Source organism: Quercus robur, chromosome 2 (genome assembly GCF_932294415.1).
Source record: "Quercus robur chromosome 2, dhQueRobu3.1, whole genome shotgun sequence".
In the NCBI taxonomy this organism is placed as follows: Eukaryota; Viridiplantae; Streptophyta; class Magnoliopsida; order Fagales; family Fagaceae; genus Quercus; species Quercus robur.
Genome location: NC_065535.1, coordinates 28722088 through 28737236, shown reverse-complemented (window position 1 = coordinate 28737236; position 15149 = coordinate 28722088). Strand labels below are relative to the sequence as shown.

At 33.3% G+C, this 15149-nt stretch overlaps 1 protein-coding gene and 1 long non-coding RNA gene across 3 annotated transcripts; both read left to right on the top strand.

The window, feature by feature from the left end:
* The first annotated feature begins 1880 nt into the window (after positions 1 to 1880).
* Positions 1881 to 7485, top strand: LOC126713204 (uncharacterized). Its single transcript, XR_007651300.1, has 5 exons — positions 1881 to 2159; positions 2403 to 2794; positions 3623 to 3674; positions 5473 to 5571; positions 6988 to 7485. It is a non-coding gene; the product is annotated as an uncharacterized LOC126713204 (long non-coding RNA).
* Positions 7486 to 10324: 2839 nt separating this feature from the next.
* LOC126713202 (beta-carotene isomerase D27, chloroplastic) lies at positions 10325 to 12802 on the top strand. Of its 2 annotated transcripts, XM_050412889.1 has the most exons (6): positions 10332 to 10936; positions 11348 to 11440; positions 11763 to 11824; positions 12037 to 12143; positions 12392 to 12487; positions 12566 to 12802. In XM_050412889.1, exons 1-6 carry the CDS (start codon positions 10547 to 10549, stop codon positions 12613 to 12615), a joined length of 798 nt encoding a protein of 265 aa, XP_050268846.1. In that variant the 5' UTR covers positions 10332 to 10546; the 3' UTR covers positions 12616 to 12802. The 2 variants fall into 2 exon arrangements, with proteins under 2 accessions (XP_050268847.1, XP_050268846.1); XM_050412890.1 differs by lacking the exons at positions 12392 to 12487; positions 12566 to 12802 and having other exon boundaries at positions 10325 to 10936; positions 11720 to 11824; positions 12037 to 12141.
* The last annotated feature ends 2347 nt before the right edge of the window (positions 12803 to 15149 follow it).

Below are 15149 nucleotides of genomic sequence, written 5' to 3'. Positions count from 1 at the left end.
CCAAAAGTCCAATTCAAGGTTTGAAATGCCAGGGAAATTAAAATAAGCCCACTGGAAAACACAGAAATCATAGTGTTATGACTTATTTCTTTCACATGCTGACATGCACATGATTTTGCCTTCCCAATGCTGTGAGATTTTGACCCAAAAAAAAAGGTTTCTAAATGGTCCAACCCTGGCTGAACTCCATGTGTATATATATGGAAAACGATTAAACGTTGACTTGCAGTGAAACTGAACAGAGATGAGCTGTTGAGTGGTAACAGAAGCCATTTTTAGTTTCAGGCTGCATGTGGTTCTTACTAAATATTTGACCAATGACGAGCAAAGTAATATTGAGAGAGAGAGAGAGTGTAAGTGTTATTTATTTGAGAAGTGTTCTTCTATGTCATCTCTATGCATACATAGAGCCATGAATTTGTTCTTTAGGACATTAAAATTTCCCCCTTGAGTGCTTGCATTTGGTGTATTGATTTAGTAAAGATCAATTATTGTAACATTAAAAAAATTTCACAACTTTTGTTACAACTCGTCATATAATGAGTTGTGAGTAATGAAGGTGTGGATCCACAATAAACCTACCACTCATAACTCATCACATAATAAATTTTGGTAAAAGTTGTGAAATTTTTTATATTTCTAGAATTTTTCTTTGGTAAATTGCATGTGACATGGATACAACATATGTCCACATGTCACTCGTGTGTTTTGTCCAATGCGCTCCAACACTACACATAAGCTTTTTTCTTAAGAAAGTGTATATTTTATATTCCTACCGTACAGGCATTTAGTAGTATAAAAAATGCATTTATTAAACTTGACAAATTTTACGACAAAACTAAACATCTTTATTTAAATTACAATACGTAGAGTGCAAGGACTACATCCTTATTTGTTTTCCATTTATTTTTTGGATAATTGTTAAAATAACCACAAGTTTATTGTAATTTTATGAATGTTCAATTAATTTAAATAGCTGATATATATCTATATATATATATATATATAGATATAGATATAGATATAGATATAATCAAGATTTAGGGGGTTCCCATGAAAAAAAAAAAAAAAGATTTAGGGCGCCCAACTAATTTGACCATTCACATACATATACGTAAAAAAGTTTATTTTAAAAATAGAATTATACATATCCCTATATTTCATTAACTAATTAAATGTGTGTGTTTTTGGAGATTATTAACACGGCTCCTCCACTGGCCAGTGCCAAGGGTCGAGGGTGAGAAATTTCCTCTTTCCAGCCAAAAAACACCTTAGCACTACAAAAAAATCGTCCTGTCCCAGCGTTTTTTTCCCGGCGTTTTTACAAACCGCCGTAATAGATAAACCTATACCAGCGCTTTTTGTCGGCGCTTTACAAAGCGCTGCCATAGGAGGCCTATAGCGGCGTTTTTCAAAAACGCTGGTATAGGAAGCCCAAAAGCGTTGGGATAGGGTTACTGATTTCCATTATGGAGAATGAGAAAGACCTGTCCCAGCGCTTATAAAAGCGCTGGGACAGGTCTTTCTCATATCCTTATAAGAATGACCTGTCCCAGCGCTTTTAAAAGCGCTGGGACAGGTCTTTCTCATTCCCTTATAAGAATGACCTGTCCCAGCGCTTTTAAAAACGCTGGGACAGGTCTCTCCATTTCCGTATGGAGAATGAGCTATCCCAGCGCTTTTAAAAGCGCTGGGACAGGTCGTTCTCATAAGGGAATGAGAAAGACCTGTCCCAGCGCTTTTATAAGCGCTGGGACAGGTCATTCTTATAAGGGAATGAGAAAGACCTGTCCCAGCGCTTTTAAAAGCGCTGGGACAGCTCATTCTCCATACGGAAATGGAGAGACCTGTCCCAGCGCTTTTAAAAGCGCTGGGACAGGCCTCTCCAAAACGCTGGGATAGGTCCCTCGTACCACTTAAAAATTTTCAGACTTCCCACTTATTTTTTTCACCTTCCCACAACTTTGGCCTCTCGTTTTTGGTTTCCCTCTTCTTTGCTTCAGATGTTTTCCTCTCACCCACATTTTCTCTCCCTCTCTCTCTTCCTTAACCCATTTCCCCTCCTCCTCTCTTCTTCTTTACTCAAAACCCACCATTTTTTTTCCAAAATTTCAAACACAAAAATATTACCCAAAACCACAAACCCTACCCAAAGCAAGGTAAGTCTCTCTAGCTCTCATTTCTATTTTGTAGCAATATTTGTATATATATTTTTTTGTTAAATTTCTGGTTTTTTATTTTTGATTTTGGTTGAAGTTTGGTTTGGGTTATGTGTATATTTTTGTGTAACTGTTGGTTGATTGTATGGGTTTTAATTTTGGTTTTGGTTAAATTTTAGTTCATTTTGTGGCTTTTCATTTTTGATTTTGGTTAAAGTTTGCTTTATTTTGGAGGAAATGTAGGTGGCAGTAGTGCTAACAAAAATTTTCTCTAAGGTTTACATCAGAAATCGTTAATCTACCTCTGTACAAAGCAAGGTAAGTCTCTCTAGCTCTCATTTCTATTTTGTAGCAATATTTGTATATATATTTGTTGTTAAATTTCTGGTTTTTTATTTTTGATTTTGGTTGAAGTTTGGTTTGGGTTATGTGTATATTTTTGTGTAACTGTTGGTTGATTGTATGGGTTTTAATTTTGGTTTTGGTTAAAGTTTAGTTCATTTTGTGGCTTTTTATTTTTGATTTTGGTTAAAGTTTGCTTTATTTTGGAAGAACTGTAGGTGGCAGTAGTGCTAACAAAAATTTTCTCTAAGGTTTACATTAGAAATCGTTAATCTGCCTCTGTACAAAACAAGGTAAGTCTCTCTAGCTCTCATTTCTATTTTGTAGCAATATTTGTATATATATTTGTTGTTAAATTTCTGGTTTTTTATTTTTGATTTTGGTTGAAGTTTGGTTTGGATTATGTGTATATTTTTGTGTAACTATTGATTGATTGTGTGGGTTTTAGTTTTAGTTTTGGTTAAAGTTTAGTTCATTTTGTGGCTTTTTATTTTTTATTTTGGTTAAAGTTTGCTCTATTTTGGAGGAACTGTAGATGGCAGTAGTGCTAACAAAAATTTTCTCTAAGGTTTACATCAAAAATCGTTAATCTGCCTCTGTACATTTTTTTTTTTTTTTTAAATTTCGATTCTCTGATATAAGGAAATTGGTATAACTTAAAATATTTCATCTATCTGATTATTACACTTAAAATCATTACCCTGTTGCTTGAAATCGTGTAGTTGGTAGTCATTTTCCCTTGCAAATATTGTCTTGATGGTGGCTTTGGTTGCTTGGCTCTACCTTGCAGATCTATTTGAGCCTTGTTTAGGGGCATTATGAGGCAATATGACAGTTGCAAATGCACTGGTGGAAACATATTATCTCTATTTAACTTATTATCCTCATTGTTTGTTAACCATCCTTTGTGTGATTATTGTTATTAATCCTCGAAAAACATATTTAATCTGGACTGGTTGATACTATGTTATAAGACTGCTATGTTAATCATTAGGAGATAGATTGTTGCATAATTTTCTGCAAATAATTTTAATTTTGAGATTGCTTTATACTGAAACACAGGGCAGACTTTTATTTCTTACTTGGCAACTGTAGTTTATATTTGCTATGTTGTATTGTAGGCTATTTCTGTGGCTGAAAGAGTTGCTGATGAGTGTTGTGAACCTTCACCAGGTTAGGATGGTTCTTTGGTTGGTTATCAAGTCCGTCTTGATAGTGCAAGGTGTTTATATGCCTGCTCCACTAATTGTTTTTTAATGGTGCTTATAATATCAGAGGCATCATCTTATATTGCTTTGACTGCATTTTGTTGTTATTTTCTCAGTATTCTATAGTTTGACACAATCCATTTCACTTATCTTAAATTTTTTTCAAAGACATACAGTTTTGGAGTTCAGTTGTGATTTCAAATCCTGCCTTATGTGTCTTTCTTTTTGGGTTTTTCTTTTGTTAGTAATCTGATGTTGACGTGTTTGGCTGAGATGTTCTTTATAGTATATAGAATCAAGTGTTTGATGTTTTGTTTGGTGTGGGTATATAAACTAGCAGAGAGAGTTACTGATCACCATCAGTATACTTAGGACTAAACTGAAGTAGTAATCATGTTAGCAGTGCCAATTAAAATGTACCTTTCAGGTTATATATATATATATATATATATATATATGTCAACTGTATAACTTATATTTGCTTTAATTTTGTGATCTTAGGAGTGAAAAAACAAAGCTTCTTTTTTGTACCACGGGCATTCTTCTTAGAAAATTTGCCGTATGCCCTTCTGTCTGATTGGGTGATATTACTGAATCTATTGTAATCTCTTTGGTACTCATGCTAATTTTTGATTTCATATCAGATCTAAATTTTGATTGTCAAGTTGTTACCTATCCAAAAAAAATAAAATTATTGTTATGTTGTGGTGGTGGTTGTTTTCGTTCTAGTACTATAATTTTTCATGTCTATAAATTGTGTAGATGCTTGAAATGCTTTACTTCACGAACTCTTACCGATCTATTAATGGCAACCTAGCTATTTTAAATTCTCATTCTTTTTTCTGACGTATTTCTCTCTCTCTCTCTTCCCCCCCCCCCCCCCCCCAATTTTAGTGGATAAATCACAAGTCACTAATCTTTCTCTTTGTCATTCGCTTTTCTTGCTGCAGCCTTAAAAATCTAGTATGCTTAAGGGGTATTAAATATCATTCAAAGTGGAGTGAACATAACATTTATTTAAGATACTTCTTTGATTAAGATAAAAAGAAAAGCATATACTTGAAATGCCACTCCACTTTTTTTTTTTTTTTTTTAATGATTAAATGTCATTTAGAATATACTATTTTCTTTCATTTTAATTAAAGGATTATCCTAAATTAATTAATTGGTATAAGACTTAGTTTAGTTAAGTTGGTTGTGTTTCATACATTACCTTTAATGATACATAATAATTATTTCACCAAATTGTTTCAGATTAATGAATTTCTTGTGATTACAGCCATTATTAGTATAGTTTAAAGTAGTCTTTAGAAGTGACTGCAGTCACTTCTAAAGACTATAGAAAAGTGGTCTATCATATTGAGAAATAAATAGGCAACAAATATCAATAAATCTTAGAGCAAATTACATTTTAAACCCTATACTTCAGAGGTGGTTCAAATTAAGGGGTGAAATTTTTTAGCATGTGTGTTTGTGTGTTGTGGCCTTATCTTGTCTTTTGGATTCATAATGAGCTGTTGAGGGTTCAGGCTAAAGCTTCCCTTTCCCACAATGATTTAAATTTTGTTTTTATGTTTTTTAATTTGTTAAAATTGATATGCTATTCTCTTAAGATATAGATAAAGATTTAGAAAGAGAACTTCTAACCTACTGGTTGTTGAATAGAATAAATCATGATAGTATGAGTATCAGATTACTAGCTAGTTCTTATTGACAATTTATTTTTACCTCTAATACATACATATATTTGATTAACTCTGCAGACTAACATTACTGCCATAGATAAAACAGTAATGGTTGTGTTGGATATTGAGAGACTTGCACAATCCTCAGATAGAGGTTGGGGGAGCCCAAAAGTGACTGTGAGTAGCAAATCCCCTACATTGAAATCTTCACTACTCAACTTGCATGAACTATAATTCAACAACTACTCTCTCACCTCTATTGTTTTAATCACATACCTTGTGCTTTAAGATTGGTTAAATTATTTAACCAAAAAAAAGAAGATTGGTTTAATTACAAACCTTTTTTTTTTAATCCATATGCTATTAACAATAATTAATAGAGGTGTGTCACATAAATGCCATGTGACTTATAAAAGTTATAAACCAATAATGGCCAGCATAATACGTCTTGAATAAAGTTTAGCACTCTTGTACTATCATCATTGTGTTATAACCAATAAAGTTTAGTTTATTTTTTTTTTATAATGACAATACTTGATCCATTATATTTTCCAATTAGGAATTGCTGAAGCTTATAGTTTAAATTATTTAGAATTTATGAATGAACGCTTAGACTATATGTGTTCAAATTTTCAAATTACTATATGTGTTCAAAATTTTAAATTAACTATCTCTTGAAGAATATTATTGGACTTCTTCTATTTCTATGATATTATTGGAATTATATTCACTTAAGTATTTAAAATCATTTGAACTAAACAAAACATTAAACTGTTTACTACTAAACCTAGGACTCTTTAGTCTTTGCTTATAAGTTAGACACAGAAGTCTCATATAATGGTTTTTGTGTTATGAAATTGTATGATAAATTTCCCTTCTTCCATCACAAAGTTTTGGAAAGCTTGAACTACAATTATATTAAGGTGAAAATACATAAGTGAGTTTATGTTTATCCACATTTGTTTTTAGGATTCCCTATGAGTTTGGATTATTGGAATGACATGTGTTCATCTTAGCATCAATTATTTGATTATTATGAATTTGTGTGTTTGAAGTTCTATTAATTGTGTGTGACATATAGAAACTTTACCCTAGGTTGGGTAGGTTTTTTAATAAATTACAATTTATTTCTCTCTGTTTCTTAAAATTAGTGATTTGCTTTTATTTCTCTATTGAAATTATAGAGATTATTGGTGTTTGCTTTGTTTTGCACGTTCTGTTTCATGCCCAAAACCATGTTGTGCCTTATGGAATGTTGGAAAGGGGTGGGTTGGAAAAGGAAAGCGTAGCTTTGTTGCACAATTGTCCCACTGTGTTTGATGTGGTGCATTTGGAATGAGGGAAGTACACATGAAGTGATTTGAAGAGATGTTTAAAAATTTTAGGGGATATTGGATACTATATGTTTAAATATGCTACCATTATTTAGGTTTGAATGCATGTAGTGGAAGCATGATAACTAAGTTTATATTGAAAGTAAGCTCATTAATACATAAAATGATCTTGCGCATTGCGCAGGTTAAAAGCTAGTTGGATTAATTTACGTCATTTAAGTTATCATAGTAGTGAGCAATGGTCATTTCTCTTTTGCAGGAGTGGCAGCTTGTTTGAAGTTTACATTCTTCTTTCCGTGGGCAAACACTGGGATTGCCAAAGGGTGAGTAAGATCTACTTCTTAATTCCCTTAAATTGTAAAATAATGTGGTGGGTTGTTGTTTAGGAGCAAGCAGGTGGCTTGCATGGAGAGAAAAGGTGGAATATATTGGGAGTGTTGTTTGTTTTGTGAATGTTAACATATTGTTGTTCAATTTGTTGTCAATTTCTTGTATTTTTTCTAAGCAAATACATATAGTATGCTGTGGTGGGTGGTTGTTGGAGAGAAAAGGTGGAGTATTTTCTATTAGGAGTATTGTTTGTTTTGTGACTTATATTTTTGAAACTCAATGTGCAATGGTGAAATTGTAGTGTAGGTGCGCCTCATAACACCCTAGACACTTGGGATGTTTTATTTTGTGTATATATAACATTCTAGACATTTGGGATGTAATTATAGATATGGTGTAATTAAATATATTTAGTTTCTTGGTTTAATGTGTTATTGTATTTGCTATTGGAAAATATGAATTGTGGTTCATTACCGTTGCTATAAAATAGGTATTGGAAAATATGTATTGTAGGTACATTACAGGTGCTCAAAAAATATAAATTTAAAAAAAAAAAAAAAATGACCTATCCCAGCGCTTTGAAAACCGCTGGAATAGGGTTTGGAAATTTTTTTTTTTTTTAAATGACCTATCCTAGCGCTTTTGAGAGCGCTGGAATAGGTACCGCCTATGCCAGCGCTTTTGAAAGCGCTGGTATAGGCCTTTTAAATTTTATTCATCCTTGACCTATACCAGCGCTTTTAGAAGCGCTGGCATACCTATGCCGGCGCTTTCAAAAGCGCTAGCACAAGTAGTAAAAACGCTGGTATAGGTTATATTCACATTTTCATAAAAGCTATCCCAACACAAGTAAAAACGCCGGAACAGGGTTTGAAAGCGCCGGGACCTATCCCAGCGCTTTTGAAAAGCGCTGGTACAGGTCCGCGTGACCCTATCCCCACACTCAAAAGCCAGCGGTTTGAAGCGCCGGGAAAAAAAACGCCGGGATAGGAATTTTGACCCTATCCCAGCGCTTTTTAGGGCTATCCCAGCGGTTTTGAAAACGCTGGGATAGCCCCATTTTTTTGTAGTGTAGCCATCATAAATGTGGACCTTACATTTGATTCTCATACATGGAATTTACATTTATGTGAAAAGGTATAGAACACTTGGTGTATGAAATAAGTTTTCCATCCTAAGGGTCTTAAAGAAAAGCTTTCCCAAATATATTTGAAATAAAAAGATAAAAATGATATATTAATATATTTGAATTTCTATTTGTTTAATTTTTTTTAACTTCTTTGTTTTTCTAAAAAAATAAATAAATAAATAAATAAAAAACTTCTTTAGGTTACATTAATCAATAACCTGTACAATACGCGGCAATGTTTAATAAAATATGATTTATTATTATTATTATTTAATTTTTCCATAGAGACAAATACTACATACGTTATTGTCTTTTAATTTTGGACATTTTAAACTAAAATTTTAGCTTTGCTACTAATTTTATAATTATAAGAATTCTACTGTGCGTTCAGTGGTGCTTATTATTTTGCTGCTAATTTATTAGTTTAAATGTGAGATAAAAAATGACTTTGAGCAAATAATGAAATTGTACTTTATATAATGTTGATGAATTTGTGAGAGAGAATAAATGCCTTGAATAACAATCCTCTATTTCCAATGTGTGTTTTTCAATTTATTCTTGTTGTATAGTTATACTTTTTTTTTTTTAATAAAAAGACCAAAGTTTAAGATGAAAAAAATAAAAATAAAACAAAATAAAAATCAGACATACTATAATTATTTTTTATACAATATAGAAATTCTAATTTCAACCCTTACCTTTCACATCCCACAGACCCTAATATTTATTGAGTAATCATCAGCCAAGAATATCAGACCTACTATAGTTGTTGAACATAAAGCAAAAACGTCTTAAATTCTTAATAAGACAAAAAGATTTTGTTCGAAAGCCTTTAATGCGACTTGGATGGGCCTCTTTATCTGGTTTGTGTCAATTGGAAGGCCTGGGAGTAATTGTATGTCTGTGGATTGGAGTGAGTTATTGGCGCACGAGCAAGCCCCAACAACAATCTTTTCATATTTCATTAATTTCGTATAATAACATTTAAAAATAACAAAAATATGTTAGGTAGAGTTGTGTTTACGGCAACTAATGGTGGAGCCTAGTCTTTATGGTGATCCTTGACGAGTCAACTAAGTCCTAATCCATTTAATTAAATGATGTAACACTTTCTTCTCATTAAAAAAGAAAAAGAAAAATGATGTAACACTTATATTAAATACAAATACGAAGAGATGCCTTATTTTTCCTTGGGCTTGAACTTGTTGGACTGAACCTCGAAATGATTTGGTGAGTCGGAGATCCAACCTTAGCAGCGTTAACATTGCTGAGCCCACATCAGTTTAGTCTGGACTCTGGACCAAAACAATGAACAAATGAATGGCCAATTAAAAATTACTACGACTTGTTTGTAAGGTGCATCATCGATTACAAGTCAAGAGCTTTGTAATTTATTTAGTACCTCGTCGTGTTTTCAAAATGAAGATATTCAAGTTTAAATTCTCCTCCTCCAATTCTCGGATTATCAGCACTTTATTCCCAATTAATTTATAAAGAATGTAATTTTCCTAACTAATTTGGCAAAAAGTTCCTCCAACACATTAGATAGCCAAAAAAAATGTTAATTTGACAAGCATTTGAACAATTGGGTGAAATAGCAAATTAATTGAATTAAAGTATTGATGGCAGAATTTGGTAGTTTAGAATGCACATATAAAGTTTCCATAGAAAGACACTTGTAAGAGCTGTATCAATTCATAAAATATACAAATTGTAGTCTACAATGATAGAGTTTTTTGCCGTGGGAAAATGACTTAAATCTTTTGTGCAGTCTGCGCTCAATTGCAAGTAATACAAGCCTGGGTTGGACTTGGATCCTCATATCCCCCCATTCACATGGTTTTATAGTTTATAAAATTCAATCGTGGCATCTATTTTAGCCTCATATCCATCCTGATACTGTTGCTTAATTCTACTTCAGGATCACAATTTTTTGAGGCCAGCGTTATATAGCTCTCATTCTCAAGCATCAATTTCAGCAATAAAATCTCCAAAATACCTGAATGTGCTTTGAAATTGATACATATAAATGGGGCTACTTTAGCCATTCCACAAAATTTAAGGGGGGGAAAAATCAAATAATTAAGACGTAAAAAGAGGTATAGATAAAAGTGGCATGTATGGCCATAATTTGTCCTATGGAAACAAAGCAAACTCAACCAACCATATCCTCATTAGCCTTCCTGGATCCCCAGAAACTACATAAATCTTATTGAAGGTTAATAGTAAAAGGAACAAGGAGAATCCTTAAGAGTATAAACCTCAATGCAGTTTATGTGTTATGTGGTCTTCATTTTAGTACTCAGTTGAGAGCTTTAGTTTCATTTCTTTGGACAAAAATCAATACACTGAAAACTTGATGGTGGTCCTAAGCCTTCAAGTTGTCCAGTTTAGGCCTTCTCCTCCTCAACATTTTCCATTGCATAGCCATAGAGCAAGCAAAGGAAATATTATTCGATGTGGGATTGCAGAGCCATCAGGAGAGCCAGCTCCTTTAGGACAAAAAACAAAGTATAATGATGGGTTTTTTGAGAGGGCATTCATGACACTCTTTGCTAGGAAGATGGAGAAGTTCGCAGCTCCTGCAAAAGCTGGGACAGAAACTAAGAAGAATGGGTGGTGGGATCATGATTATGAGAGTTTTGTGGAAGTGTCTAAGAGAGTAATGCAAGGAAGGTCTCGCATGCAGCAACAGCAAGTGGTTCGTGAGGTGCTCTTGTCTATGCTCCCTCCAGGTGCGCCTGCTCAGGTGGATAATGAATAATGCTTATATTTTCAGTTCTCTCACTTGGTTTCAGTTGGTGTTTACATGTTTTTTTAAATGGTTTATGGTCAATAACACATAGAAGATACGGTAGTTGGCATAAAACAGGATTCTCTCCATTTGTCTTGGAATAGTCCATTTCACAATTATAATTTTATTTCCTGAATCTAATAATATTCTTCAGATTGTCGCGTCATATAAAATTTTAAATGAAGTTGACACTAGATACAACTTTGACTTATTATGTTTCATCTATTCAAATAGAGATTATCATGGTTTGTCCTGGTATATCTGAAGTGCGAATGAGAGTATTATTTCTAATTAGAAATACTAAATTACTAAACCTTGTTACAACTCATATAAGATATAGCTTGACTCAGTTTATTGTTGCTGTAGTTCAAGAATTTATTTCCTCCAACAAAGTGGGCTGCAGAATTCAATGCAGCATTGACAGTGCCCTTCTTCCAGTGGTTAGTTGGGCCATCTGAGGTAATTATGCTGCCACATTCTCTTATATATTCATAAACATGTATTCCTCAAGTAAGAATTCTCACAAATTTAGCAATGTGCACACTTATTCCCATTGGAAGAATTATGCCATATAGAATATTAAAAGTTTAGTTGTACATATCCAAGTTAATTTCCTTTTAAACTTGATACTAGAATTAAGGACACTTGTTTTTCATTCTTCACTTATATGAATTACATGCATGCCCAGCTTGACATTTGTCATCTTTTATTTTGAGATTTCTGTGCTGCTTCTTTTAGTGTCCTTTATATTATATTATTTTGGTGAGCATGCGTCCACTAGGTTGTGGAAGTAGAGGTAGATGGGGTGAAGCAACAGAGTGGAGTTCTTATAAAGAAGTGCAGGTAAAATCAAAGTTCTAAGAAATAATTTAACTTTCATTTTACATTAAACATTGAAAATAGAAGGTTCCAAGTTTCCTTTCTTTCGATCCTTTCTGGCAGCAGTCAAATGAAGCAGCATTCTTAAAGGAGAAGAAATCATTATTAGAAGATCTTATCATATAGAATAAAAAACTAACAATGATTTTCCAATTTTGACATTCTTCCCCACCAAGGTATCTGGAGAACAGCGGGTGTGTAGGAATGTGCGTGAACATGTGCAAGTTTCCTACTCAAGATTTCTTCACCAATGAATTTGGGCTTCCATTAACCATGATACCAAGTATGTCACCTTATATCTTTGGTCTACTGATTGGTCAGAAAATTTTCCTTTTCTATTGAAATCCTATAAAGAGATCTATTGTTCTGTAGTAAATATCAGTTTCTATGGTCTCAAATACATGGTGAAAACTGTATCTCAATAATCATTCATCACTCCCACCCACACCCGAAGATGAAAAAAATAATTGTGTTCTGGATTATTTAGGCAGATTCTTACTTAATGTATCCACTTTTCCATGTTCATCTCAGATTTTGAAGATATGAGTTGCGAAATGGTGTACGGCCAAGTTCCACCCCCATTTGAAGAGGATCCTGTGTCCAAACAGCCTTGTTATGCAGATATTTGTAAGTTTGTAAAATTTCTATTATGTGGTCCATGGCATTTAAAATTTTTCTGTTTCCTAACTATAGCAACATTTGCAGGCTCCATCTCAAATCCCAGCTCCAGTGTTTGTCCTAAACTACAAGCCTGAGACTGATATTTCACTCTTTTTGATATCTCCTATTGGAGAATTAGATATTTCACTCTTTTTGTGATTTCACTGTACAGATATTGTGTTCTTGGTTTGTATTAAAGAAACATTTATGATATACATTACAGCTGTCACAGGGGTGATTGTGCCCTTCCATCTATTAACAAATTGTACAAGTTTTCTCCCATATATCAGAGAAAAGTAAGAATTAAAAATGGTAGCATCCAACACATTGAAATTTAATCAGGTTTAATAATACATCTATACTCATGCTCTTTCCTAGACAATAGATAGGAAATCCTGTATTTAGAGCCAGAGGACTCCATCATATGAACATAAATTTATCAGACAGCTTCTAATCAATATTCAAAACTAAAGAAATGGCAGTGAGACCTGTATTTGTCAAGGCTTTACAATGCCTCAATCTAGAGAATGTTTAGGTGAAATATACAAAGTACTCTACTCAAGATAGACAGTAGCAAAGTGAGTTCTCTTGATGCTGCAGGAGGAAAATTCATCTCTTTGAAGTTAGAATTCTCTGCAATGAGTTTCTGTTTTCCACAGCATGAGATAAGGAAGTTCATTAGTATGCTACAAATAGTATTAACGTCTTCTTGAAATAGTTCTAGCAATTTCTTTGTCATATTGTCGTACCTTTGCTTGAGTAGTATCCTTACAGGTGCATACATACATAGTTGATTGGAGAAGAATGAATGAAATGAGTACCAAGCACATAGCTATTAAGTTTCAAAACACTGGATAGTCAACATCTCTCTCCTCCTCTGTCCCCAAATTGCTAAATTCTGTTTGTCTAATGCCAATATACTTCCCTACAAAATTGGGGAACCAAATCATTGCAAAGTGATGAAATGCCCAAGACTGCTGCTGACTTGTTAGTAGTTACTGGTCCAGTACCAGCAACACATGATTCTTGATGTGGTGTTGATATAGTAGGCAAATCATCTCTTTAGCTATCTGTGAAATTGAAGGGGATATACAATTTTTTTTCTTTTTTGGCTGAATGCAAGGGAAGTACAACAGATGCAGGAAGCGGCCTGCCTTTTACTGTTGATGCATGGAAAATATTTTGGCTCTCCTGCAGTCCAAAGATGTAGGGGACATTCAAATGTGCAAGAAGGCAACTCTAGCATTAAGAAAAAAATTCCTGTCTTTTGTCCGGAAATGTAGGGGTCATTCAAACTTGCAAGGAGGCAATTTTAACATTAAGAAACAAACATTTTTTGGCAGTTGCATTGGTCGGTAAAAGACAAAATTATTATAGGAATAAATTCACCAAGCAAGCAAAACCAAAACCCATCAGATAAGGAACTTCAATGATATACTAATGCTGAAAGTATCTTCAAGGATAATATATCCATTTTAGGTCTCAAATTCTTCATTGGATTTTTTTCAAATTTGTCTGATGTTTTTCGGCCTTTTGTTAATCGAATATTTCAAAAACAAATTCTAATGCCAACAAGTAACAAACTTATGATTTCAAATCTATTGCTGCAAAGAGAAACAAATATGTATTGCTCAAAGCAGTATCGTTTTCTTTAGTCAAAAACAGTCCCTCAGAATTTTCATAAAACAACAGAAGTCATTACACTGCTATTCTCTCAAGTGCACCCTATATATGAACAATGAACCATAAAATCAACATATTTGATCGTCTCACAATTTTATTTTTTTATTGATAAGTTTGGTTCGCTATAATGTGTCATTAATGTAATGCACGTTACAATGATGTGACATTAAGGTTTTTAGTTTATTTTATTTTTTTCTAACATTATCATAGTCTAAAATTACAAAATATATTACATCATTTTAATCTCATCACCTTCCTAAACAATATAATGTTTTATTCTTGTATTGAAATTACATTAATGTAAGATTACAATAATGTAATATTACAGTATAATGTGACATCACGGCAAACCATACGCCCGCCTAAGTTATACACACATCCTGTGAGTCTTAAACCAGCGATCTCAATTTCCACCTTACTGATACACAAAGAGAAGGTACCAATTAAGTTATAACTCCTTGGTCACAATCTGAATTCTACCATATCGAATCAAATGGAATTCACATGTGAAATATTTCTACTACCAAAGTCATGAATGGAGAAAGCAACCAAGGGTCACTGCCATCACGGCCATCTATGATACTGCATGTTTTTCAAAACAGAATCCTATTTTGGCTGCTCATGGTCTTCCAAAAGTCCAAAAATCATGCCGCACCTTTCTGACTCTCTCATGAAATTGCAAATAAGATTATGGTATTTTTTTCCACCGAAAGAATTGTAAAATACTTGACCATCCTCGTGATAATATAGTATACTCAATAAACTCAATAAACCTAGTCACATGATATAAGGAATTATGTTTGCTCTCTCTCTCTCTCTCTCTAGTGGCGCTTTAACTAAAAAAAACTGTGCATTCATGTTGCTTTATAACCTCTTCCACCTCTGCTCACATTTTCGACTTTTTTGCCTCGGTGGCACACGTGATTCACTTTTCTACGTATCCGTG

Bases quoted from the DNA above. Each gene is read 5' to 3' on its own strand.
- LOC126713202 (XM_050412889.1), top strand. From the start codon at position 10,547: ATGGTGGTCCTAAGCCTTCAAGTTGTCCAGTTTAGGCCTTCTCCTCCT. The intron at 10,937-11,347 runs GTGGATAATGAA...TTGTTGCTGTAG, and splicing joins CTCCAGGTGCGCCTGCTCAG to TTCAAGAATTTATTTCCTCC. The intron at 12,144-12,391 runs GTATGTCACCTT...TGTTCATCTCAG, and splicing joins TCCATTAACCATGATACCAA to ATTTTGAAGATATGAGTTGC.